A 27725-nucleotide genomic window follows, 5' to 3' on the forward strand; every position below is an offset into this window, starting at 1 on the left:
AATATGTGCTACTTGAAATCGTTTTAATTGGATTATTTTCATCTTATTTCTATATTATTACTAATGCAGCTTCCAAGAAACACTGATATCGTTTTCTTAAATTTATTTTTGCTTTGTTTCTTACTCTGAGAATGTATTATAAGAGATTTAATTAAATCAAGAATACGTTTAAGATATATTTGTTTATTTCATTATCCACTTTAATTTTTTAGTCTGTCTACAGATATTGATTATTTTAAATAATTATTTTATTTATCATTTACAGATAACATGAAATAACATTGTACATTTAAATCAATTAATTATAATTAATATATTTATTAAAAATATAAATATACTTATTTTTCTTTGATAAATTAGCAAGATTGACTGGTTTTATAATTCAAATAAATATCTTCAGATTTTCTTTTAATTTCATTTTTTTAATGGAAGTTAATAGTAATTTATATTAAATTGTAGTAAAGAAAAAAATATGTTCTATTATATAAAATGAACATCCAATGAATGTATTGAAAAAAATGAAAAATCAAAATATATTCGTGTCTGTACCAAGTATTCAAATATTGAGTTTGTTGCAAACATTTTTATTAAAGATAAATGCTTAGTGACCATGTTACTGCTAGCACAATGAACAAAAGAATGATAAGATTCTGTTCGTTTCTATGACATTTATTTAGATTTGTGTGTTATTTATAGGAGGGTCCGCACAGTGTGATAGCAGACGACGAGTTCTACGATGCCGTCGAGTCTGGTCTTGATAAAATGGAGGAAGAGCAGGAGCTACGAGAAAGGCTCAAGGCCGGAAAGGCAATTCCGGATACGCCGCCACCTACATCACCCGCAGGCCAACATCGCCTTTGGCCCGAGGTAATATAATTCAATAGAGAGACAACAAACTCCCTTTTTCGATCCCAGAAGAAATAATGAATTATATATATATATCGCCTTGTTTGCTACCACAGATAGACACACTAGTAAAGCAGCAGGTGTCCATGGCCCGTTTAGGAGTCGGAGAGTGCGGCGCCGGATGGCAACTGTTTGCCGAAGACGGTGAAATGAGGATGTACAGGAGGGAGGAAGAAGTCGACGGTATGGTCGTCGATCCTCTCAAAGCCGTGCACACGGTCAAAGGGATTACCGGGCACGAGCTTTGTCACTACTTCTTCAAACCTGAGTACAGATACGACTGGGAAAGTAAGATTATCGACAAAAGTAGAACTATCGAAATGGTTTAACGTTGTATTTTTGTTTGGTTTCTTTTTCTTTAGCAACTTTGGAAAATATGCAGGTTTTAGAAACGATATCGGATGATACGCTGCTCTTCTTCCAGACACACAAGAGGATTTGGCCTGCCAGCCAAAGAGATACCCTGTTCTGGTCACATATGCGACGACTACCCAACGATCAGGACCGTGATGGTCCGGATATATGGGCTGTCGTCAATAATTCCACAGATCTCGCCAGTTATCCCGTGAGTCCCGTGCTTTAGCCTCAAGGATAACATATATAACTAATACTCCTTTTTCTTTCTTATTTCAGCCCAACACGGGTAAATGTGTGAGGATATTCCTGACTGTATGTTTGCTTTGTCAGACTAGGATAGATCCACCTAAAGACGGGGCTCCCATATCCAGAGATAACATTACTTGTAAAATTACTTACTGTTCAGTTGGTGAGTAACATATAATTTATAAAAATATGTTTAGAACACAAAATGAGAAATTATTAGTCAAATACTCTTAGCAATTGGTCTATACAACTACAAACTAATAAGTCTGATTATGAGGCAAAAAGATTAGGAAGTTATAAAGTATCAGTATAGTTTTTAAGTTTTTCAAAATGATTTTAAATTTGAATGGCATATTGTAATTTTTAATCGTATTTTTAAACATATCGTCATAAAATATTACAGTTAAGTTGTTTATACATTAAAGAATGAATAGGAAGAAACCTAGTCACTTAATTTCTAAGAGTGCATTTAAAATCTTGTATGATTCATATTTGATACGACGAGACGAAAATAAAACATTTTTGCTAATGCTAATTTGAAGTTCTATATTGCAATTCCAATTTCTTTCAAGAATAAATAACGCAAATAATTATATTTATGAATTCCGTTTTGGTCCGGTTTACCTAATCAACATGCTAGATCCGACTAAGGAGACGCTCCGAACATTATTATCGATTACTTTTCAAGGTCTTCACTGCAAAGAATATAAGTTATATTTATGTGCACAGTATTAATCGCACGTACTATAAAGTTCTCTACACGTGCATTCATTGTTTTCGCATTGACTTTCTTTATCTTTTTATAATTGGTAATTTGTTTCTTTTTTTTCAGTGAATCCTGGTGGATGGGCACCGGCTTCGGTGCTGAGGGCCGTCTACAAACGCGAGTATCCGAAATTCCTGAAACGCTTCACGGCCTTCGTTACAAACAAAACGAAAGATAAGCCAATCATGTTCTAGCACCATTGGTCCGTGTGTTTCTAAAGGAAAGTAAGAAGATTGAAAAAAAGAAAACAGAACAGAAAGAAGGAAAAAGGAAACTGCAAATGCGGTGTTTTTTTTAATTATTTTTATTTTTTTTTTCTTGTTGATGTTTTAATTTTTATATATTATTATTATTTATCCTTTATTAAATATTATTTTACTTATTATTTCTTTATTTTTTTTAATAATGATCCTTATATTAGTTTTGTAAATCATCTGCTGTTTGGAATATGTCTGTAGATGTAAGTTTAAAAAAAAAATTGTGTATAACGGAGAAGACTGCTTGAATGAGGACATAGTTTCCTTGGATATGTTGGTATTAGAGATCTTTCTTGTTTCTATGATTCGTTCAATCCTTGAATACTTTACAGCGTTAAATCAATGTGGTGGAACGGATGAAGAAGGATATAGGTTGAAATTTGTAAATATAAATCGCTGATCCTCTCGTCTAAATCTGTTAGATTATATATTTATATTTCGAATAGAGCTTGAATGGCTACAGCAAAAGCGACGAGGAATATATATTGAATGTTATATAATAACGCATTGCGTGTTTTTTTGTATCCCAAGTGGAACTATAGTACCAAGAAACGAAGCGCCAAAGAAAGCAACAAACAACAATAAGAGAAAAAAAAGCGAAACGAAACTAGTGAATTAGGTTTTATTAAATAATTCTCGCCTACAAATCGAATGCGAAATCGAAAGGATTCAATCGGAAATGCTTTTAATGTTTACAACTAGTTGATGTTTCTATACTTACATTTATTGATAATACTGTGATGCTAGCTAAATGGAAAGTGATGTTTTGAGAAGAGTAAATCCTATGCTTTTGTGGATGTTTATCGATTATAACAAAGAAATATGTGGAGATTTGTTTGTTCTTTTGTAAGAGAAAAAAATGATTGGGAATGAAACGAATTTGTGGTGCTTTTTGGTCTGATGTTGATTGAGTGTGATGGTTTTTTGACACGATTTTAAACGTTTTTTTTTAATCCTTTGTTTATTGGTGTTTCGAAGGAGATTTTTTGATTTTGTTTGCTCGTTCAATTTGAAACAAACAATTATTGAAATCTGTGTAGTTTATATTAGAATTTTATAAATGTTTTTCTAAAAAAATATATATATATGATATATATGGAAATCAAAGTATATTATAATAAACAAATATGCTATTTTGTCATTTCTTATATATTTTTTCATTATTATGAAAAGAGAAATTAATAAAGTTATATTACACCTAAAAAATAATCTCAAGTCAATAATATCCTTTTAAATTTTGTTATTTTTGTTTTTATGGAGACAATAATTAAGGTAAGATTTATTTAAATTTTTAGTCCATTCAGACATTTTTTATTGTATTGTATTGCATTTCCGAAAAGCACGCAAGCACACAAGAACTTATGTGCCGTATATGGAAATTAATCCTTGAAAGAAAGGCAGTGTCAAAATTGGTTTGCCAAATTTCGTTCTGGTGATTTTTCACTGAAAAATGCGCAACGTAAGCGTCCAGATAAGACCCATATCAAGATCGTCATAACACGTGAGATTGCAGAGAAGTAATGTATGTATACATATTATTCAAAAAATTAAAACAGCTTGGCAAACATTTTGAATTTTCCTTCTTATTTAAAATACGCAATCACTTAGTTTGCATGGGGGACCAAGCTATGAAATCGCATTTTCAGTTTTTATGGTAATAAATAAAATAATAATTAAATAAAACACATCTTTAATATAAAAAAATAAATTATAAATTACATATATCTAAAAAAAAATCTAATTGAAACATCTAAAACTGGTTGGAGCATAATCCAGGCTCAGTCCTGTAAGGATGTGCCTCTAAATTAGTATGTATCATCAATGGATTCCTTCCAATGGAGAGAACGATTTGTATTGGTACAATTTGTCATCTCCGTAGCCGTACAGCAAACGTCCAACACCATTTTGGTCATAGTACGGGTATCTGTATTTGGGCCTACAACAAAAATATAAATTATAATTTACAAAAAAAAAACTAATAACAATTAAAAATATTTGTTTAATTAATTAATTTAATATATACATTTATAAAAATGAATTCAATTGTCTGAATGTTAGTTTTATTTACACGTTCTAATAATTTAATCATTTCCCACTCCAGTACAGCAATTGTTGTAAAACCGCTCTCTAGAAAGAAACCAAAGTCCAAAACAGAAATTCCCAACTTCACTCTCAACAAACATATCCAGTAAATATATATCTTATTAGCTTAAGATTTCTTCAGATAAATTATTACGTTATGTTGTTATTTTTTTTACAGAAATTATATTTTAACTTTGCTAAGAATTTTTCTGTACAAAATGAGTTTTTCTTCAGCTTATTTTTATACTTTAAATTTTCCAACAAAACTTCTTATTTCGTAACATGCAAAATCAATGAGTATTATGATTTCCACAAAACAAAATATGTTTGTTTAAATGAATGAAAATTACATTTGTAAATTAGTTAATTAATTAACATAAATATATCAAAATTTTCATATATTATTACATATAACAAATAACTTTGTTACATTAGATAAACTTAAAAAAAATTGTACTTAGAAAATACGTCAAAGATTTACGAAATATGTGAGAAAGTGGAAACATTTTAAAAACTTTGAATTTCTTATTGTACATTTGGAAAAATTCACTGCTACTCGTGTTAATCTAAAACGCGCATCATCTTGTTATAATTGGTTCAAAATCGACTAACAGAATCGTTTGAGAAGGCTGTACACATGCACACTGATTGAAAACATTACAATGGTGCCAACACCGTTGGAATTGTTTGGAATTCACATACCGCATAAAAAAATCGCACAAAAATAAAATCTCATAATAATAAGGACCTCACAATAACATGTTTTACTGTAATTATTATTACTAAATTACATGTTTTCTAATTTTGTTGCATTTCTTACATGCATTGTTACATATTTAGCAATTTTGATATTAGAGATTCATCATAATCCTTGACACAATTTTTAATTTTATTTAAAAAAAATCTTAATTCCAAAATATATTAATATTTATATATTATTAAATTTATTAAAAAAAGTTACTATTATTATAATAATATTTATTTTCGAAAAATAACAAAAATACTAATTAATAGCGTTGCTCACATTGAGACTATATGTTTACTGTTTTCATAAACAAATTATTGTTAACAAATTTTGTAAAATGTAGTGTTATGAAAATGCAAGGCCGAACATTACGAATGTATAAAGTATTACGAATTTTTATTTGCTCTTTGCGTGTATTGCATTTAAATGAAGACATAAATCAAGACAAACCTTTCGAAATATTGGAAATTCGGAGCTCTCGGCGTCAGAGTGGCAGCAACAATGGAGAGAATTGCGAAAAGCACCTAAAGAACAATTTGAAATTTAATTAAACAAAAATAATATAAGTTAATGAAGTATTTTTGCTTACCAGGAAGACGGAAAACTTAACCATCGTGTCGATTCGAGTATTACTGATAATAATAGTATAGAATTCACGTTCGATCGAACAGTCGTTCTCACTTTCACTCTCGTTTTGTTACAGCCGCAGTCGACGGAATGAACTTCGAAGGTGAAACTTACCTAATACTTAAAAGAGAAAGTACTTCCACTTCCATGGGGCCCGAAAACTTTGCAAGGGGACATTCCCACTTCAATGTTGACATTCCATTTGGATGCTCTAACTTACAAATCGATTTTGACATTGCCATTTTCTACTTCCTTAAAGATATAATACATACTTTGTTTCGTATGTGGGACATATTGGAGTAATTGAGTAATTATTTTTGAAATATGATTTCCACATTGATGTCATCGAATTAATTCCAATTAAACGGTTCTTACGCAAATGATCCAATCAAATCATCAACAGCGTTTAATTGCTGTGCTTCCAGTTGACTTTATTTCAATGTGGTTTTATTACTTTACGTTTGTTAATTATAGAAAGTTGTAATAATAATAACATTTAGGAACTAACTAATTAAGTAATGTTCTCGGGTAGGAAGTAAAGAAAAAGAATAATTACATTTTTTAATGGTAAACACTGGATAATTATTAATAATTCATTCAAATACGAATTAATTTATTGCTTGGAATAATACAGTAAATGTAAATTATTAATTCAATATTCATTAGATAATCGTAGTTCCCTCACTCCTTTAAGTAACACTTTCACTTTATGCAATTCGTGAGTGAAAATAGTAGTTGTATTGCCGTGGTTCTAGTCACATACACGTCCTGGTAAAAATGGCACGAATTCTCGAGGTAAGATCTACCCATTATATGATTGTTAACAACAATACAGCCTTGCATCTTTCAGGTTATTTTGTTCTTGTGCTTGGTGTCGAGTTCTTTCGGTGCTGTGAACGTGGTCAGGGATTTGCTGCAAGTTAACGTGTTCGGATTGCCGGTCCTCCACAAAGAGGTCAGTTGGCCCTTCGATCCGGAGGTCGGCGTGCGAAGATCCAGGCAGTACCAGGCCATCAACGGGTTTCACGGCGAAAAGGCCATTGAAAGGCTGGGTCTTGGCATAGATGGATACGATCGGGAACGATTGGCGCAACAAAGGGCCAGAGACGTCCATCTCTTGGGCGGATTAAAGAGGCGTTAAACCCATCGTCGATTGTTATTTATTTTCTATTGTTAACGGACGTAGTTTTGGAGAGCTTTAAGAATGTTTTATTAAAAATAGTTTCACGAATTCGTAGCGTGCGTTTCTATTCCCAAGAAAAAGATCTTGTTTCCTTGAATGAAACCGCATTTCTGGAACGAATCACATAAAAAAAAACATACTGCTACCATTGGTGGTATTTACAACAAAGTCACACAAATAACACATATTTTTAGAAAAAAACCTAATTAAAACGTTGGAAACACCAAAATATTGATCAATATTTCCAGCTATAATAACACTTTGATAATTATTAATTAACAAATACAAATCTTCCTACAGAAACACTGCAAAATTACTTCAATTCTTAAATGAATAAAACTAAAAAAAAATATTTATTATTTATTATTTACAACAATAAATTTACATATAAATATCAGTTTATTCACTTTAGTACAATTATATCTTAATGTTCACTTATAATTAGTAAAATTCAACAATACACCAAACCAACTAAACGTTGGATACACCTAAAAGTTTGATCGATAGTTAAACTAAATCTGTAAGATACAACATGTTACAAATGAATGAGTAAGTAAATAGTATAACAAGAACAATAAAACAATTTAAAATTTATTAAAATATACACAAACAGAGAGACTGTAGAAATACTTCAACAATTAAATGAAGTAAAACTGCAGCAGCTGAAGGAAACGTTCAAAAATGAGAAAGACGGTTGCGTAGGGAAAGAAACTTTCACCACGTCTTTCGCGTTTCTTTTCGGTAAGAATTAAATTCTTTTTGATGTTCCAATAATAATAAAAAAAAGAAATTTTGCAGATGATGTTAGCGTGGAGAGCATTGCTTTAAACGTTTTTGCCCAAATTGATATGCAAAATGTCGGATCTATTACCTGGTCCGACTTTTTAGATTTTGTGTTGGAGATCTACAAACCCAAAGATGATCACGTCCTGGAGCTTCTTGAAACTGACATCATCACTCCGCCGCATTTAAAGGTCTATTGAATTGAAGCATTTTAACTAATTTTACTTTAAATATTTCTAGAGGGATCCGATTACTAAGATTGTTCTTATAGAAACGTCATTGTATTTTTGCTATGCGATTATATCGAAGTACGGTAGCGTCGGTTTGTACGATGGAAACTTGGACTTTTTAACTTCGTATCATGCGCTGATGGCCAGGGAGGACATGCATAGAAATGAAGCTGATAAACGCAGGAGGAATCGTTGGGTAGCTGATGCGATGTTCATCAGCGAAATTCAAATGTTTCTTGTATCCGCCAGCTGCAGAAGCCTGACGGTATACGACGCTTCCGGACTGCAGCATGTACCAATTTGGTTGATACTTGGATTCCCAGATTCTATTCAGGTTGATAACACTTTTATAAAATTATTAAAATTACTTGATTTTTGTGATTTAATCATCATTTTAATTAAATTATTGTAATTTTTTAGAGTATGTCATATAATTTCGATGAAAGATGTAAATTGTACCTGGGCAACGAATATGGACAAATCTCAATATTTCAGTTCCAAAAAACCAAAGATAATTTGTTTAAAAGAAAACACAACGATAAATTATCAATTTACTTTTATCAAGTAAGTAAACAATTGCTGTTATTCTCTTTCAAACGTAACCTTTTCTTTCTTTAATTCAATCTCTCTGCATTTTTATGAAATGATATATATTATAGGAATTGCCGCATCAGAAAGAATTTGTTATAATAAAAAATTTGGGAAGACCTCATGTGGAATCGGTGAATGGATTGGAATGTTTCCATAACAGTCGCACGTTTATCTCAACAAGTAAAGATCCTACCAAATCCGTGATTATAAAAGATACTGAATATAAGTCTAGTAACTACGTTTTCAAAATGCGTAGGGTAAGTGAAAAATTCAAGATATCAACTTTATATTTTAATATTACAATAATATCAATAGTTTCTATTGAAAATATATCAATATCAATAAAATTTCATAATATCAATAGTTTCTATTGAAAATATTGTAGTAGTAATTAACAAAACTGCATTTGATTTTAGGGTGTTCAATGTTTCGCTATAAGTGATGGATTGAAAAGTTTAATTACTGGAAGCGATGATGGAACCATTCGAATATGGAATTGGTTAGTTCCTTCGAAAGCAACAGCGGTTTTACGAAACCATAAATCAGGGATCATCGATATCGTTCTGCTGGAGTCGCTTAAAATATTCATAAGCTGCTCCAGGGACGGGGTAAAGAATAACTTAAGAACATTTGAAAAGGATGCGATCATCCCTAGTAAATCGCACGTCCTATTTTGCACCTGAATAAGAAGCTTTTACACGAAGATCGTGCTCGCTTCAATAGTCCTTGTCAATAACACCCGATCCTTTGTCGAGTCAAAGTAAACACGTTAAGAATCCTTTCACAAAAAAAAATCTTCAATTCTTTAGTTGAATTTCTCCTATATGAATCATTTGTTTAAGGTTTTAAAGGTGTGGGATTTAATAGAGCAAAAGTGCGTTCAAAGTATTCATTTGAACTTTCCCTGTTTCGAGATCGAAGGTAGATCAATCGAGTGGGGTTCCCGCTGCATCTTCCCTGGCCCCAAGAGACAAGATATAAACTAGTGAGTGGAACTGGTAAAAATACATTAACACGCATACAATCTATTAATTACTTTTTAGCGGCAAATGGGAAAGAGATTTCCTTTTAGTAACCTGTTGCAATTCTATTAGGAAAATGAAATTGCTGTATATGGACGGAAGAGAAAGAGACTTTGACTCTCGCATTCTATCACCACCGCCGCTATTGAACAGCGTTTTGATACCCAAGAATTGGAAAATATTCAATGTAGAAAACGAGCATGAGTAAGTAATTTCAATAATTGTTTCTTGTTTACTTATTAAATTATTTATTTAGGTCTACAGTAGATGAAATTGATGATTTGTCAAAGTTAAAATTCATTTTAGACAAAGATGTTTTAGGAGATGGAAAAAGTCAAATTAATTATAAAATATCTAAATTGGAGGATAAGAAAATGCAGGTATTATTTTATTTGATGTTAGTCATGTTAAAGGTTTATGCGTGATGTTTTAGATGAGATGGGCTGTTGAGAAATGTGCTCCACACCTCGCCTTAGATTTGTACGATATAAAAGAATTGGAATTAAGTTCATCGCTCCCAGTAGATGTCAACAAGAGGACTAAGAATTTATTTGATAGGACTCAAAGATTACTTGTGGATGCTGCGACGAGATCGGTTATACTATCAGAACAATCTTCGTCTTCTAAATCTCCAAGATCATCTAGAAGCAGTATTATTGAATTTGATGATCTATAAATTTCTTAATCTTAAGTTCACAAATTCTTAAGTTCTTTACATAATAGATCGTATAATCGTACGTTCATATTGTTCTATAAGATTATATAAAACTTTGAGTAGTTTATTGAATTTACTAAGCAAGACACTAGTATAATTCTTAATATATAATCATTGCGGTTGTTAGTATGTCAATATTTTAATATATTCTTTGAAAAAAACTCATATAGAGACCAAAACTAAATACAATATACTTTCGAAGCCGCGTGTGGCTTAATATCTTTATTTTTAAGCTGATTTATTCTAAAAATAAGCTCATTGTCTCCACCAACGCACCTCGAAATATTCCCTTAAATATGAAAATAATACAAGGTAAATCAAAATTTAAAAAAAGGGACATTAAAAGGCTCCGTTTTCATCTTCTTTCTTGTTTGTGTATTTATGGCCGCATGTTACTAAGCCCGGTAGCCGCAACTTTTTATTGTCCTATGGTTATTTGTTTTATGGTTTCCAAGCAATTTACATTTAGTTTTAGTATTATTATCCTTCTGCAAGTCGACAAAACAGAAATATTTATTTAAGACCGCTCGTGTGTTTTACTCAACATATGACATTCGTGTTATTTCCTTCCAAGAATTTAGTACATGTACATCTGATCTAACATTTAATAGCATAATATCAAAAAAAGTAAAATAAGTAGTCAAATATATATTTTGTAAAAAATTATTAATAATAATGCAAAAATACTTCATTCTGTAAGAACTTTATTTTTAAACAATATTAATTATTGTATATTATAAATAACTAACTGAAATTTAGTTGTATATTGTTAAATGGGAAATATTCTGCAAGACATTAAATATATAGATACAAAAATCAAAATTTACATGTTAAAATTATTATAAAAGATTACTGATTACTGATTCCAGTACCAAATAATAAAACATCGACTAAAAGTAATTTAAAATATTAAATCAATTTTGTTTTATTTAAAATAACATATGTAAATATATTTATATATTATAAGTTTATTATTATGGTTTATTTGTGTCTTGGCACTTTCGTGCCAGTTGCTCTTCTTTGCCGGGGTCCTACCTGGGCCCTAGGGCGTTTATTGTCCGATAGATAGGACATTATTATTATTAATAATAATAATAATATGAGTATATATTATAATAATAAGAGTTTTTCAATTTTGAAATAATTGTCATATTTATTGCAAGAGTAACTTTATCCCATTATTATTAATTCCGGGCAGAAAGACCTATGGTCAATAGACCTTTGTAGCAAATCAATTTGTTCTTTTTTTTTAATTTTCTTGTTTTATTCTGTTATTTTTTTGAGTATGTGTTATGATTTGGTACAGTAAATGTTATTATTATTATTTCCGATGATTTTTAAACATCAATTCAATTGTTTAAAATGTCTATTTGGCATACACTCTTATTTATAATTCATCGTTTGGTATATTTAAAACCATTTAACAAGTTTCAAAGATATGGAATGATACATTTAGTTGAATAAAGTTGTTCAATGTGAGACTCTGTACAAGCGCTCCTAATAATAACTTAAACACGCAATGTTTAAATTTGTACTTTTAATTCGATTTGATTTAATTAAGTATTAAATGATAGCCGATAGTCGTAATAAGTAATATTACTGTTTAAATTAATAAATGAGGAAGTTATAAATAGTTATGCGAGTTTTATTTTTGTATTTGAATTTGGCGCGCCGTCAATAGTTTGGTTTGCGGTGAGCAGGGGGGCGCTGTTGCACCACCCCACTCTCCGCAAACCTGTCACTAATTGCTTGGCGGGAAGTTATTAATACATTCTTTGCGGACAATGTCGGGCACGATTCGCCCTCCAGGTGCGTTCCCTTCAGTTACATAAGTTGAAGAGGTGTGCGAAGCATCAATCGGAGTTGTGCGCGCGCCCTGCCACCACGAAGAACTCGAACCATCATCATCAAGGTTATGTTTATACTGCTTAACACTCCGGCTGGGTTGCTGGCTGCAAGCAGATCATAGGGAACACCGTGTAACAGAAAGAGATATAGAGAGTGATTTGTTGGAGCAAGTGAGTGAGGTGTAGTAGTCGTCGTCATCGAAGATAAAGCTGCGAGTTTGGTTTCGCGCACACCGATTCGTCGGCTTCCGAGATCGGTCCCGCCACTAAAGCCAGCCCAGCCGCCTGGGACAAAAAGGAACCAAACACCATCCACCGTTTATGGTGGGAAAACGAGGGCGGGAAAATAAAGGCGCGCTAAAGAAGAGGAAGAAGTACACACATACACAGGATTTCACCAGATTTTCCCGCGTTTTAAAGGCGTTGTCTGTCTGCGAGGTGGTAGTCACCACAGTCGCGCTCCAGTTGTGCCCATAGGCAGCGAGAGAGCGACGCAAAACCATGGCGAAGATGGGCATCCCCGAGGACCCCGAGGATTCTCTCTTCAGGAAGCAACAAAAGCTATGCAAGGATTTGAACCTCGACGAAAAGACGGCTTCGCAAGCATGGGAAGATTACCGAAATATCAGTAGCCAATTCACACTAGAAGTAAGTTACCAACATTGTATTTATTTGCATCAAAGACACACACTATCCCCACATCCACCCACAATAGCCAATATAATTACAGCTAACATTAGCTAATCAGTCATCATAATTTTTTTGCAGGGTGATGATATGCACTGGCTCGGTTGCAGCATCTATGTAGCTTGCAGATTATGCTCCACTCAGACTGTCTCTAAAAGCATAGTCCAAGGAAATCCAGTTAGTCTAACAAGCTTGCTCAGATCATGCAACCTAAGGTAATTTATATCTAATTTCCAATATAAATTAAACTAATTTCTGTTTAAATAGTCTACAGCAATTCTTTAATAAAATCATGAAGTGGGCTGATATGGCTGATATGCCAGAGGATGATGTGTTCAGGACTAACATTAAAATGTTAGAAAGGAACTTCAGTGTAACATGCAATATCTATAAGGAATTCTACCCAATGTTTACCAAGATATTCAAGACGCCTGACATGGAGCCAACAAAGCACAGGAACAGGAAGCAAAAGTATACAAACAAAAGCCGCCACAAGAGCCACAGTTATCACGAATGTTTGTTTACAGGGCGCCGCTTTGCACGCCATTGAAGATCTTCGAATTCACTTGGCTCCTCTTCATCACTGTTAAAGGAAAACACAAACAGTGCAACAACGATCTGGTGAAATCTTTGCATTTCATTTTAGCATGTTGTGATCTGGCTTTCAAAAACGCTTTCCTCTCGGATAGAAGAGATCTGCTGAATCCGGCATTCGAAGGTAATTTGAAACGCGTCCATCATAAAAACGTAATGTATTTTTTTTTTGGTAGGATTGCCGTCTGATTGGAATTTTCCGGGGTACAGAGTGCCGCAGAAGGCGCCTTGCGTTATTGAGAAACTTTGGAAGCAGCTGACTTTGGCGGACGCCGAATACGACAAGAAATATAATTTCAACAAGTACATCAAGGAGATGTTCCATGACGGCACGTTGCAAGGTGACGGTGACGCATTCACGGGTCTCTTTGATCCCGAGAACTTCGAATCCAACTTGAATTGCATCACAAAACTGTACGAACAGCGAATCCTCAACGAAGGAGATTTCGACGAGAAAATATTCCTGGGTAAGTTAACGTTTTCTTTTAATATCTGAAACGCATTCAATGCTAATAATCAAATGAACTGGTTATCTTTTCGACGATGAAAAAAATAACGCGCGCGATGTTTATAATTTAATTTGCTGCAATTACTGCTTCGCAAATGATATTTTTAATTAGAAAGTATAAATAAATCTCTATTATCGCATATGATTTACTGGAAATATTTGATAATAGCGATCTCGAGCTGACAACTTATCGTTAAATAAATTGCATATTACGATTAATTATCTCCAGTCTAAAGATTTAACACTAACAAATTATATAGAACAATATTTTACCTCAAAATATGTAACATAAATATGTGATTCAAATCGAGTATTTTTTTAATTTCATAAAATTAGTTTTGTACTTGGAAAACTAGTAACATTACAGCGAATTGTGAAAATTGCGGAAGGAGTACGATATTTTTAAAAGGACTACCTGGTCGGTAAGAATCCCTTTAAAAACAGCTGATGCATGTACGGGCGGTAAATAAATAGTAGAACCTGTTGGGGGTTGCCAGAACATCTGGCAGGTATTGGCAGCTGCCACTAGGTTAATAGTTCTCCCTAGTAAATAGCCCTTCAGGCGCACACGTTTTCCAAGAACCTTCGGCGCTTCTGAAAGGATTCCCATGTTTTTCAAGATTTCCTCCCACAATCTTCCAACGGAAATCACCAAAGTTCGTTATAAAATGCAGTTTCCCTTTCGATCTTTTACACATGCCATTCAAACTGCGAGATTTGAAAAAAAAATAATAAATCTTATTATTAGGATAGGAATTCTCACTTGCACCTATCAATAAATAAATCAACATTAATCATATGTATATAAAAAGTTCAATAACCTTTTCATTCAATACGAATAATCAGAAGGTTGTGTTTATTAACATTATTGCACTATTGAGTAGAATGCGTAAACCGTGTTATCTATATTAATATTTTAGATTAAAATAGTTATATTACTAGCCACTTCAAGTGCATTATGTAATAGTCATAAATAATAATTTGATTACATTTTTAACCTGCATTGGTATTACATAAGAACGCATGATTATATTGATTAAAAGTTAATTATAAACACGTAGGGTTGATATGCAGCGATTTCGAAACTATCAGAGGTCATCGACGATAGTGCAGTAAACCTGAGCTGATGATATAATATGGCGTTTCACGACTACGATAAAATATTAAATTGAAATCTAAAATTACATTTTTTTAAAATGATTAGAATATATCAAAATCAATTTTATTGCAATCAATAACGGCTTCAATTTTCAATTATTAATTTGTATCCAATAATCATTATTGTGCATTGTTCTAAATAACGAATCCATTGATGTAGAGCGATGTAGACGTTACGTAACCCTTTCTATTCTGCGTGTGTCGTGAAACAGACGAATTGAATATTGCAAATAGACAATTTTCGAAGCGTTGTTATTGACGCAAGGTCATCAAGTTATCGGCGTACATTTCTTATCTAGAGAAGTATGCATTTTATAGACATGCTAATGTCGTTTTCTTTTTTAATTAATGTCGAAGATGCCAGTACTAACAGTACCATTTGGACGATAACACTAAGCTATTTACTAAACAAACGGTATGCATTTGTTTTACGATACATCTTCAAAAAGGTTATTTATAATCGGTCAACGTTTCTAAATTCATCGGTGGATTTAACAAAGAAATATTAACACTTATTACATATCCTTTTAATGATTTGTATGCGTATCATATATGCATTGCTGTAATTTACCGCCAAGAATTCATGACAGTAATTTTGGCGCGAAATACGATGATAGGTTAGGATTACTTGTTGAAGTGAAAGTTATAATTCGTTTGAATTGTAATTTCCTCAAATAGTATATAGATAACATACAATTCAGGATTTACAATATTACATATGAGGATTATAATTGCTAATTACTTTCATTTTAAATTTATTCATAAATAATTACTAAAAATACAAGACTTTATTAAAATTGAGGAAATTGAAACAATTGTCTACAATTCCTAAAATACTAAGAATAATTTGATTAAAATTTAAAAAAATTGACAAATTAAGATCAATTTCTATAGCTGCATCCTATGTATTTGAACTCTAAAATAAAGAATTTCATCATTCTCTAAATATATACTTTTTAGGTCAGTTAACTTATCTCTTCTGTACTGTTGTCTTGCATATTTACATTTTTATAATTATTATGTTCGGAGATAGTTATCAACGAGGAAGGCTCATTATCTCCACACAAATTATCAACTAAAACGTCAATCAACTGGTATCACAGCAGACATTGGCAGTCAGATATGAACAGCATTATTCCTTTTCATTTTTTAAATTACGTCATTTTTAAAATGCCTATCTAGTTGTAAAAGGACACCAATGTACAATCATTACAATAAGATGAAATTTGAAGTATATTATCTTAACTTTAATGTAAATACTTACTGTATTTTAGAGGTAATTACTTATATAAATTAGTAGTTATAATCACATTTACAAAAATATGAATATCATTATAATTTATTTTTATTATTGTATTGATTTTTTTTAATTTTTGTAATTTAATGTTGCAAACAATATTATTATGAATAAAATAAATATTGATGAATAGTAAGTTAGTTTTGAATGAAGTTAATGATGTAACTATGTATCATATCGCTGCAATTGAATGCGCTTCTGAATTGTTTCTCATGTCTACTGTACTATAAATTTATTGCAGTAAGATAAGTGGTAAAACAAAAAAAATAAAAGTTTATCTACGTTGTGAGCGCAAATATAGTAAACATTAATTCTGAAATATGTAATGCTGATTAAATTCAAACGAACGATTTATCATTTTTTATATCGTAATAGTCGATGGTGTTCTAATAAAGTTATTTTTGTTCGTTTCCAGGTGAATACCATAGACAAAGCATTATGAAGAAGTGTCCACAAACTCCGTTGACTGGTAAAAAATATTTGGGTCCCAAAGAACAAAATGATATGTCTGTTCTAAGCTTGGTGACTCAGAGTATTGCGCACCTCCAAACAATGTTGGCCGGCAGCAAAGCGGAACCTTCCGAGAATCTATTGACTATATTCCAGTAAGACTCCATCAATTCTAAAAAAAATAAAATGTTTATTAATCAATACTTATTTAGGAATAGTCAATGCAATGTTACTATCATCACTGAGGTGATAACGCGTATGGGCGCGACATTCCTGGAGAAGTTTTCTAAGCAAAACAACGACCAGGATAATGTACAGGATCAGCGCAAGTTACACCTAGCCACAGTGTTGTTCTACAAGATGTTGGAGAATATTCTCGTCAACGAAATGAAGATCAATGAGAATCAAGATCTTGGTGTGTTATTGAAGAAGACAATCTTCTTTGAAAGTCTGTTTCCGTGTTGCTTGGAGATCGTGATACACTCGTATAAATCGGAGAAGGAGTTTCCGTGGATTTTAAAAGCATTGGACGTGCCTGCAATGAAATTCCTTGTTGTCATCGAGTTGATTGTAAGATCACAGGATCAATTTTATAGGGACACTGTGAAGCATCTTAGCTACGTGAGTTTTGTTACGCACTTAAAGTTGTTTATGCATAAAACTAAGTTACTTTTGTGGATGTTAAGGTAGAAGAAACGATATTAGAATCGCTCATCTGGCAACCTGACAGCTCGCTGTGGACTGCACTAAAAACGTGGGACAAAAAAATACCTAAATTCGAGGAGATCGCTTTACCCGGTAACGTTGTCTACAACAACTCATCTAACAACACAACACCTAGGAGGGCTCTATTTTCAACAGGTATTATTTAATCTTTATTTTAATGTAGTGTTTTTTTTTGTTTTTATAAATGATATTGATTTAAATTTGCTTGGTTTAGGTCCTACGAATTCGCCGGGTCCATCAGCCATTGATTCGTTTCAATCGCCGGTGTCCATCAAGAAGGCCATCAAACCTGGCCAATCGCTCTTGCAAACCAGCCGACACATACCAACACACTTGAGTGAGTTTCAAACATGTAGTTGGCCGAGCAATCCATATGAACACATTCAAATTTCAGTGGTCACCTATAATGATGGCATCAAAACGTTGATACCCATCGACCAGACCACGATCTTGCCACCGGTACAGAACACCGAACCACCGCCACCTAAAAAGTGCGGCAGCTTAGGAATTATATTCAGAAAGGTAAATTTACCTTTAACCTAATTCCTATTTATCAACGAAAACCTTGATTGTTCATCATTGTTCTATATTATTAAAGTAGTTATACAATAACATTCGAAAGTTCAATTGATTCGTAATTGATACCGTTCTTTCCACTTTTATTATATAGTTACATAGCACAAGAATAAATAATTTCTTGACACGTTTCACAATTTATAAAAGCTTTTCAGTTTTATTTTTTCTTTATTTAATTGCTACGTGTTACCTTTTGTTTAATTTGTGAGGCTTTTAAGAGTTTAAATAGCTAAATAAATAAGTTTTAAATTGAAATGAAGATAACGTATATTTGTTTTAGTTTTATAATTTGGCTGGAGTACGAATGGATTTTCTTTGCAACAAAATGGGCATCACTGACGATGATTTGAGGAAAAAAATTTGGACTGTATTCGAGCACTCGATTAGGGAGCAAACGGAACTGTTGAAGGGAAGACATTTAGATCAATTGCTGATGTGCGCCGTTTATGTTATTTGCAAAGTAAGTTGATTTTGTTAACTTTTCTGATAACATTTGCTAATTGTTGTTATATTTATTGTTTCAGTTGACTGGAAATAATCATAATAACTTCGCTGAGATTATGAAATGTTACAAGGTGCAGCCACAGGCTAGCAGCGCTATCTATAGAAACGTATTTATTAAGACGGAAAACGATTCTGAGAAGAAGGGTAGTTTAATCGACTTTTACAATTGGATTTACACGCCTAAGATGAAGAATTACGTGCTGAAGTTCTCAAATGAAAGGAATAAAAACAAGGAAAAGGATATGGAAAAGCAGGTAAGTCGTCATTTACTTTTCGTAGATTCTTCTAATTAATTAATTGTTTGAATTTAAGTTGGAGGATCCTCAATTAAGTCCATTGCCGTTGGTCACGTCCCTTATAGCGTCTCCGCGACACCAAATTATAAAAAATGTTTTCGTCAAACCATTCGAAAGCCCGAATAACGGCACGAACGGTAGCAGTTATAGTTACTCGTTCAGCCGTAGTTCATCCAAGGTAATCACATTATTATTACTTTTATTTTTATAATATTAATAATTGTTGATTGTGTTTTAGGATTTAAAAGATATTAACAAGGCAATAAGCTGTGGTCCAACGAGGAAGAGGTTGTTGGAAGATGGCGACGGCGACATATCTAATAAGAGGTATGCGAACAGGAAGATGCAAGCATTGATAGCTGAAAGGAGTGTGCAAACTAACTAAGATTACAAAGAGTTTTTATTTCTGTATATACAGTGATATTATTGTAATATTATGAAGAAGAAAAGTATACATATAGCAAATTTATATATTTAACAAAATGAAAGAAAGAATTTACACGTCCTGTGGTCGGGGTTTCGTACGCATAAAAAAAAGAAAAGGTATCGATGAAGAGAAGAGGAAACGTACGGTTTTATTTATTATTAATTGACATAAATCAAGCTTCTATTACAATTATCTCAGAAGTCCAAAAACTAATTTTGTAAGACTCTTGAGATTGTTACTTTTTTTGTTCGCCAAGTCCGCTATTGTTTGGTTGCAACGATTTTTGTTGATCGGTTTTTTTTTGTGGATGGCGGTAGGGTTTATTAATACACTTCTACAACTTGTTCTTTTTTTTTTCTCTTTTGAAATTAGTTGATCTCACGTTAGTTCTAGACATAGGATAAAATTTTCATTGTTTTAAAAAACAATCAAATAAATATAATTATATATTTTTAATTTATTTTGTGTATAAACAAAAGATTAAACTTTTATCATAGCTTTTAAATGATACTTTTTTATATATTAAATAATTATGATCTATACATTTTCTATTTGATTTTTGACACATCCTTGAACGACGGTGTTTCTAAAACACTAATCAGATTGTATGCTTTCCTATAGGTAAATAGTAATCAATTCATGATTCAAACTATAGACCCAAACTATGCTAAAGAGGCGCCGCGAAAATTGAACAAAAATATTTACATAATGCTCGTCCTGATATATACCAATATTTTGTGCTCCAACAGCGGAATCTGATATATTAAGAACGCCCGAAACCGAAAAAGTCTGGAAACTTTTTTGCTTATTACCCCCAAAATATATTTATGTCGACGTAACATTTTTGTCTTCGGAGTCAAATAAATTTAAAATATTTTAATTACCCTAAAAATTTCATTTTCACCAAACTTGGGTACTTTACTCAGATTAACAGACGCCATGCTTTTGAATCTTTTTATTGCTTTGTTGTAATTTTATTAACTTTCATTAGAGCAAATTATGTTATTTTCTCAGTAAGTATTCCACATCAGCGTATCGTAACTACCTGTTCACATCTGTAGTCGAACCGATCCGTGAAAAATGCAGAGCTAAATTTCTACAAGACATTTTCTGAATAATACTGCCTTAAAATATATTTTTCGGTTCCATTAAGTTTTGCGTTAAGAAATACTGTTCTACATGGTTTAAGTCCAAAATGACAGGAGCGAAAAAAGTTCTAGAAATATAATTTGTTGAAAAAAATAATGGAATTGATACAGTTTGTTATAAGAAATTTTGGAAGTTTTACCCCGTTCATACAATTTTTTTTAATTCGTTCCAAAATTTTCAGATTTTTACTCGTATAGTGAAATACGTATTCCCATATAAACTAATGTAAATTACGATAATGCGTTCCATGCCGGAGAAAAAAAAAGTATAACTCGATTTTTCATATCTATGGTTCTTTTTATTCTTTGGCTTTGTCTGAACACAAGTTTGGAAATTTTGTGATCACAAACAACACTAAGATGCAACTGGAATGATCACTAACACTAGGAATTATTTTCCAATCACACTCGGTGAAGTGAGTTTATATTACTTGTATCAATATGGGGACTTGGTAGAGGTCTCTTTATAGTTTTAATATTTGCTCATATATCATAATAATATTTGGACACAATACATTTGCTTTTTGCATTTACAGCAAACACAAATTATATTTGCAAAGTATTGTCCGCTTTAAACAAAGATGACAAAGAAAATCGAAGATGGTTAATATATTCAAAAATACACATATGTGTACACAAGTTCTAAAAATGATGTAGAAGGCGCGTGATCCGGGACTTCTCTTCTCATCGTCACTCGTTAAGCGAGTCATTTTTCTTACAATTCATTTTGCTCGTTAAGCGAAATGCTCGTTATCCGAGGTGCTCGTTAAGCAAGGTTCCACTGTAATTGAGTAGTTCAAACAATTAGATTTTAGTTCAAAATCATTCTAAGTTAGTTCCAATTGAGCAGTTCAGTTAGTTCATTTGCTTATTGTATTTAAATTGTCATGTTTTCTTTCTAATTTCAGTGGAACTTAATTAAAACTTTCTTTGTTAATATTAATATCATATCTTTTAATTAAATAAAGCAATATGTGGAAATTGCTGTACGCATCGCCTCGGATACAAAATGTTTTAAAGTAAGATGATATAACCTCAATATTGCATAATTTTAATAAATTATTTTAAAACCTCTAGGGTTTCGCTGCAAAAGACCTCTTCAACTTTAAGATTTTGTAACAATGGTGCTAAAAATTTAGTAACAAAAGTGCCACCAATTTTAAAATCCAAACCTGTATATAATTTCTCATTAATAACCAAGATATCACTTGGCCTCAGTGGTGCTATATTGACAAAGGTTTACCTAAACAATAATAATGTCTTATGTGAAGCAAAAAGTACCCGGATGGCAGGTTATAAGAAGGATGAAAAAGAGGCATCATTCAATTGGAAAATGTTTTGGGAATATCTCAAACCACATCTGCTCTATTTTCTAGCTGCCATTACTGTACTATTATGCAATATCAAACTTGATTTTAAATAATATTTTGTTGTTTTTGATAGGGTGCTTTAGTTGTGGCTATTTTGAATATTCAAATACCTCAGGTCATGGGTGGAGTAATAAATGTAATTGCCAAGTTTACAGATGTTAAAGACAGTGAAGTGTTTATGAGGGAGATGAAATTGCCTGCATTTAAACTGGTTGGCATGTATTTAGCTCAGGTAAATTATATTTATTTATTGGAGTTATGTTTGTGTCTGGTGTAGGTAAATTTTCTATGCACTAACTCTAAACAATAAATTTAAGCTTTTCCCACATTTCTTTTTAGTCTTTCTTCACGTTCTTTTATATTCACATGTTGTCAAACATTGGAGAAAAGATTGCTTATAAGATGAAAACTGATTTGTTTTCAGCAATTATCAGACAAGATATTGAATTTTTCGATCATCATAGGACTGGGGAAATCATCAATAGGTAGTATATGTAATTATATAATTAACTCAAAACTTATTGATTTTCTTTGCAGATTAACATCTGATATTCAAGAATTTAAAAGCAGTTTCAAGCAAACTGTCTCAGGTGGCCTGAGAGCTGCTACTCAGATTGTGGGATGTGCAATTTCTCTAGTTCTGATTTCTCCACACATGACTTTTGTAACAATGCTGTGTGTTCCAACTATAATTGCTGTTGGTACAGGATTTGGCTCATTGCTTAGGAATACCTCTAGAAAGGCTCAAGCCCAAGTTATTTGTTTTTCATAATATATTGAGACACATTTACTTAATCGAGTTGTTGTAGATTGAAAAAACTACTGCAGTTGCAGATGAAGCTGTGGGTAATATAAGAACAGTGAGGGCTTTTGCAATGGAAGAAACCGAGAAGGAATTGTTTGATTCTGAAGCTGAAATAGCAATGGTTTTGAATCAGAAGCTAGGATTTGGCGTTGGGTTGTTCCAAGCTGGTACAAGTTTGTTTTTAAATGGGTATATTATTTAAAACTCTAATTAATCCTTGAACTAATCTATAAAACTTTAACTAGAATGGTTTTGGCTACATTGTATATGGGTGGATATTTATTATCCACCAATCAATTGTCTCCTGGTGAAATGATGGCATATTTAATGGCCACCCAGACGATTCAAAGATCGTTGGCACAAATTTCTTTACTCTTTGGTTCAGTCATTCGTGGAGCTGCTTCTGGTTCCAGAGTTTTTGAAGTAAATTGTCTACTAAACGTGTATAAATCAATATTTAATTTTTATTTTAGTACATCAATTTAAGTGCAAAAATGAATTTAACTGGCGGTGAAATAATTCCTTATCATTCCTTGCGAGGTGACATTGTATTCAAGGATGTTGACTTTGCATATCCCAGTAGGCCAGAGCATGTGAGTTATTTATTGATTTTGATGTTATATTTTCTTATTGTTTCTTTATAAAAACTGGTTTAATTTACTTTAATATATCATTTTAAGGTGGTATTGGATAAATTTAATCTGGAAGTACCAGCTGGTAAAACTGTAGCCATAGTTGGTTCTTCGGGTAACGGAAAATCTACTGTCGTAGCTTTATTGGAACGGTTTTATGACGTTAAAGATGGTTCCATTACGCTCGATGGAAAGGATATACGGACTTTAGATCCTAGTTGGTTAAGGCAAAGGGCTTTGGGGTTAATCAGTCAAGAGCCAATTTTGTTTGGAACAACGGTCTTGGAGAATATAAGATACGGAAAACCAGACGCTTCCGACCAAGAAGTAAATTTCCACTTACACTTATCTCGATTATTTTATTCACTTGTGTTAATCCTAGGTGATTGCGGCGGCAAAAATGGCCAATGCTCATGACTTCATCAGTGGTTTTCCTAAAGGTTACGACACTTTAGTTGGTGAAAGAGCTGCAGCTCTTTCAGGTGGACAAAAGCAAAGGATTGCTATTGCCAGGGCTTTGCTCAAAAAACCCAGTGTATTAATTCTGGATGAAGCAACGAGGTTACTATATTTGTATTATATTAAGTTCATTCATTAACGCTTTCTATTGTAGTGCTCTTGATACTGAATCTGAAAAGATAGTTCAATCGGCGTTGGATAATGCCAGGATGGGACGCACAGTTATTGTAATTGCACATAGACTCTCTACCATTCAAAATGCGGACGTCATTGTAGTTTTAAATAAAGGAAGAGTTGTAGAGGTAATATTTATTTCCAACTAAAATTTAATATATATATATAAATATCGGTATTTTCAGATGGGTACGCATGAATCATTGAAGAAACTAAAGGGATACTATTATTCCTTAACTTTTGATCAACAAAACCGCTCACCGGCCGGATAAGTTAAGCCAAATATTGTTAATTTATTTGTTGTTGAATAAATATTTTGTTAATTTTATCTCTTAGTTTTTATTACCGATTACAACTTCTTTACATACAAAACTTAATGTGAAGTTAGAATCAAGATCGATTTAACTGTTTCTATGGTTACCAAACAAGAGCAACGATGTTTGACATGAAATTCTACATCAATTTATCTCGTGTCGTGCATTAATTTTAAATGAATTCGCAATGTCGGAAGGCGAAGAGGTTGTGAAAGAACCGGACGAACCTAAACCGGAAGAACCTAAGGAAGAAGTAGCAGAACCTATTGCAACTGATCAACCTGAAACCACCCCAGATGCGGAAACGACAGTTGTATCTGAACCTAAGATAGAAGAAAATGTTCCAGAAGCTTCAGCAAATCCAGAGTCCGGTGATGTTCCTGAAACACCAGAGGTTATTCCTGGAGAAGCGGCTCCTGAATCTGATGTACCAGCTGAAGGAGAACAGGTTCCAGAAGGTGAAGCAGCTGCTGAATCTCCAGCAGAAGAAGGTGATAAAGCGGAAGGTGAAGCTAAACCTGACGGGGAAGCGGATCCGGATGCTGTTAAACCAGAATCGAAATCGAGCTCCGAATCATCGACAACCACCCCCGATATAGATGAGGAAGAAGTAGAGCCTGAGTTCGATATGAACGAAGGCGAAGAGGAGGAGGAGGAAGTTGAAGAAGAACTAACGGAAGCTTTAGTAGAAACTGAAGAAGAGTTTATGGAGGAAGAGATTGAAGAGGAGAGTGTAGAAGAGGAAGAGATTCCTTTTGTGAGCGTATTTGAACGGTTGGATGCCCCGAGAGATTTGCTTCCGCCTTTAGAGATCACCGAAGCTATGCTGAAGAATATTTCGGTGCAGTTGGGCCAGATCAGGCTGTGCTGGCCGAAAAAAGAGAATGTCAGTTTGCCTACTTTCATGACCAACGTTATACTTCCTGATGGGTACTTGATCAATACTAACAAGGAAAAACTGTTGCTGCTGTACGCAGAAAACTTTCGTCAGCAGTACCATAGCACATTCACTAACAGGAAACCACTTCTATTGGCTGCAGATAATGTAGTGGGACAACGGGTATGTTTCTTTTTTCTTAAAAATTGAAGTACCTTGAAATGAAAAACGTTTCTATAAAAACAAATTAATATTTTATAAAATATTTAAAATTTTATCAAAGTAACATTCATATATATAAAAAAATCAATATGTAACTAAAATGTATTGCATAATTGATGCATACATATGCTAGGTTTTAAAAACTTTTCCTGCAACGGAAGGAATACTTCCTAGATTGTGAAATTTTCACGCATTAGCTTATTTATTTTGTAGTATAATCAACAAAATGTAAAAAAAAGTGTTCACAGAACACTGGTGTTCCGCGGAACATAGTTTGGGAACCCACATATTACAGAATGCAGATATTTCCGCACTTGAATAATTTAATTTTGATTTTGTAATAATATCTTTCATGTAACGATTTATAGAAAATGGTTTGTACTGCTTTGCGGCCTACGACATTATCCTCTCCGAAGTTGAGCACTTGGGAGGAGTTGTCCAGTTTCGTTGCTGATCATATAACATATGAGCCAATGTATCCCCCAACAGATCTGGTAAGTGTTAGCTCTAATGTTTAATTACTCTAAACTAGTACCAATTATACATGTATGAAATAATTATTTTTCTATTAAAAAGAAACGCTTTAGTTTAATTAGATATCAACAATTAGCGAATTCGTATTCCGATAAGAAACAACGTTTCGCTGTCGGCAGTTTCGAAACTTCCAAAACGACGTTTAAAGATCGATTTGTCTGCTACACAAAGTGTTTGCGATTTCTTCACGAATGATTAACCCGTCGTGCACTTTTCAAGTTCAAGGGTTTCGCACAAGTTCCAAGGTCGCGCAAAACTTTTCAATATCACGGAAACTTGAAAAGTTGCCGTCGAGTTATTACGACTACGCTGAAAGTTTGAGTGCGTTGTAAATTCGAAGCATCGTTGCCGCCCCACGCGGTCGTTCTTCTGCATTCTGTTTAAGGCCGCGAGGATTCTGCGGCTGCAGGTTAACGAGTTTTCAGTACATTTGATTCCATTAATTCATCCGCTCTTTATTTACGGATTTCATTTGTAGATCAGTATTTTTTGCTTTGCAACATAATATAATTTGCGCTAATCTCGGAGAGTTTTTGCGTTTGTGAATACACACATTTTAAATTATTGTGTTAGAAGATATAAAGTTATTACTTTTTATAGTCGTTATAAGTATCATTGAATGTAAATTTATTAGGTATGACTACTAAGATATGGTTATTTTTGAACATTTTTGAAGGCGAATACATTCTCGTTTTACTTAATTGCTATTTAGAACAACAAATATTCTACAGAATGTTTAGGTATTCTATAGAATATCGAATTTAGTACTTTGCCGTTTAAATTTCCTACATCCAAAGGGGAATTCGTTCTAAGAGTAGAGCTTCAATCAGATTAAAAACAAATTATTTAGTTAATGGAACCCCCCCTGTTATACAAATATAATGTTTTAGGAGGGTTTTGACAATGTTTCACCGTGTTATATCGAAACAGTGTTATAAGAGGGTTTATGAATTAGGTGTAATAGAAAAACGTAGGTGGATGGCTCGGACCTTGGATATGAAAGGGTTCCACGTAATGAGCGAGTCCTTATTGTTCGTGTGCATTTATGCCGGAATGAAATTTCACGTTGAATTAAGCATTCGATAAGCAACCCCCTCGATCATTTAATAAAAACATTGGAGCGACCGTGGATGGGTTGGGGCTAGGGTGCGGGCGGAAGAGGGACAAACGCCTGTCCGAAATACACGGGGCTGCGTATGTGTGTTTGCCATTGCGCTCGGAGGGCGGCTTTGCACGCGGGGCTGAATTTCGCGCGCGTGTATTAGGGATAATTGAAGCGCCAGCGTCGCCGCCCTCGCCCCTCCGACGTCCTCTTCCGGCTTGGGTCGCCCATCCGCCACCCCTCCTCTACGCTCGGACGTTATTGGAAAGATGCGCTCGCTTCAACATCGGCGACTACCCCCAGTACACATATATACACATACACATCTATATATAGCACTCTACATAGAAATATATATATATCTCGCGATATTATTATGCGTACAGCATGCCTGGAATACCATTCGCGTGCCTCTGTGGCATTAATAAAAATTGTAATTAAGCAATGGACGCGGCTGGGCTGGCCACCCTAACTTCATTGCGATCAAACGCGCACTGGATTTTAGGAA

At 33.2% G+C, this 27725-nt stretch overlaps 7 protein-coding genes across 7 annotated transcripts; 6 read left to right on the plus strand and 1 right to left on the minus strand.

Moving 5' to 3' along the window:
* Nucleotides 1-696: 696 nt before the first annotated feature.
* On the plus strand, nt 697-2557 carry LOC108564928 (collagen type IV alpha-3-binding protein; the record flags this gene model as incomplete). Its single annotated transcript, XM_017924129.1, has 5 exons — nt 697-867; nt 963-1194; nt 1269-1471; nt 1540-1672; nt 2342-2557. Coding segments are annotated over 5 exons (867 nt in total), but the record flags the coding sequence as incomplete, so codon positions are not given.
* Nucleotides 2558-4278: 1721 nt separating this feature from the next.
* LOC108564984 lies at nt 4279-6221 on the minus strand. Its single transcript, XM_017924208.1, has 3 exons — nt 5949-6221; nt 5810-5883; nt 4279-4468 (listed from the first exon to the last, which is right to left on the minus strand). Exons 1-3 carry the CDS (start codon nt 5970-5972, stop codon nt 4351-4353), a joined length of 216 nt encoding a protein of 71 aa, XP_017779697.1. The 5' UTR covers nt 5973-6221; the 3' UTR covers nt 4279-4350.
* A 450-nt stretch (nt 6222-6671) lies between these two features.
* On the plus strand, nt 6672-7213 carry LOC108564983. Its single transcript, XM_017924207.1, has 2 exons — nt 6672-6781; nt 6837-7213. The coding sequence occupies exons 1-2, from the start codon at nt 6764-6766 to the stop codon at nt 7125-7127; spliced, it is 309 nt and encodes a 102-aa protein (XP_017779696.1). The 5' UTR covers nt 6672-6763; the 3' UTR covers nt 7128-7213.
* A 488-nt stretch (nt 7214-7701) lies between these two features.
* LOC108564930 (WD repeat-containing protein on Y chromosome-like) lies at nt 7702-10471 on the plus strand. The gene is made up of 12 exons (XM_017924130.1): nt 7702-7718; nt 7783-7910; nt 7968-8143; nt 8193-8516; nt 8603-8645; nt 8752-8780; nt 8842-9030; nt 9190-9381; nt 9616-9758; nt 9817-9999; nt 10052-10175; nt 10229-10471. The coding sequence occupies exons 1-12, from the start codon at nt 7702-7704 to the stop codon at nt 10469-10471; spliced, it is 1791 nt and encodes a 596-aa protein (XP_017779619.1).
* A 1753-nt stretch (nt 10472-12224) lies between these two features.
* LOC108564976 (retinoblastoma-like protein 2) lies at nt 12225-19994 on the plus strand. Its single transcript, XM_017924196.1, has 14 exons — nt 12225-13005; nt 13126-13259; nt 13312-13515; nt 13572-13762; nt 13815-14105; nt 17017-17206; nt 17264-17672; nt 17738-17912; nt 17992-18114; nt 18172-18299; nt 18634-18813; nt 18878-19111; nt 19170-19331; nt 19392-19994. The coding sequence occupies exons 1-14, from the start codon at nt 12859-12861 to the stop codon at nt 19536-19538; spliced, it is 2715 nt and encodes a 904-aa protein (XP_017779685.1). The 5' UTR covers nt 12225-12858; the 3' UTR covers nt 19539-19994.
* A 1616-nt stretch (nt 19995-21610) lies between these two features.
* LOC108564939 (ATP-binding cassette sub-family B member 8, mitochondrial) lies at nt 21611-24496 on the plus strand. The gene is made up of 12 exons (XM_017924139.1): nt 21611-21747; nt 21806-22115; nt 22172-22330; nt 22438-22583; nt 22636-22852; nt 22908-23092; nt 23149-23326; nt 23377-23496; nt 23584-23862; nt 23918-24096; nt 24149-24296; nt 24354-24496. Exons 1-12 carry the CDS (start codon nt 21701-21703, stop codon nt 24438-24440), a joined length of 2055 nt encoding a protein of 684 aa, XP_017779628.1. The 5' UTR covers nt 21611-21700; the 3' UTR covers nt 24441-24496.
* A 173-nt stretch (nt 24497-24669) lies between these two features.
* LOC108564931 (protein TsetseEP-like) lies at nt 24670-26755 on the plus strand. Its single transcript, XM_017924131.1, has 2 exons — nt 24670-25542; nt 26750-26755. Exons 1-2 carry the CDS (start codon nt 24670-24672, stop codon nt 26753-26755), a joined length of 879 nt encoding a protein of 292 aa, XP_017779620.1.
* The last annotated feature ends 970 nt before the right edge of the window (nt 26756-27725 follow it).

Source organism: Nicrophorus vespilloides, unplaced genomic scaffold (assembly GCF_001412225.1).
Source record: "Nicrophorus vespilloides isolate i.1.1-1 unplaced genomic scaffold, Nicve_v1.0, whole genome shotgun sequence".
Lineage (NCBI taxonomy): Eukaryota > Metazoa > Arthropoda > Insecta > Coleoptera > Silphidae > Nicrophorus > Nicrophorus vespilloides.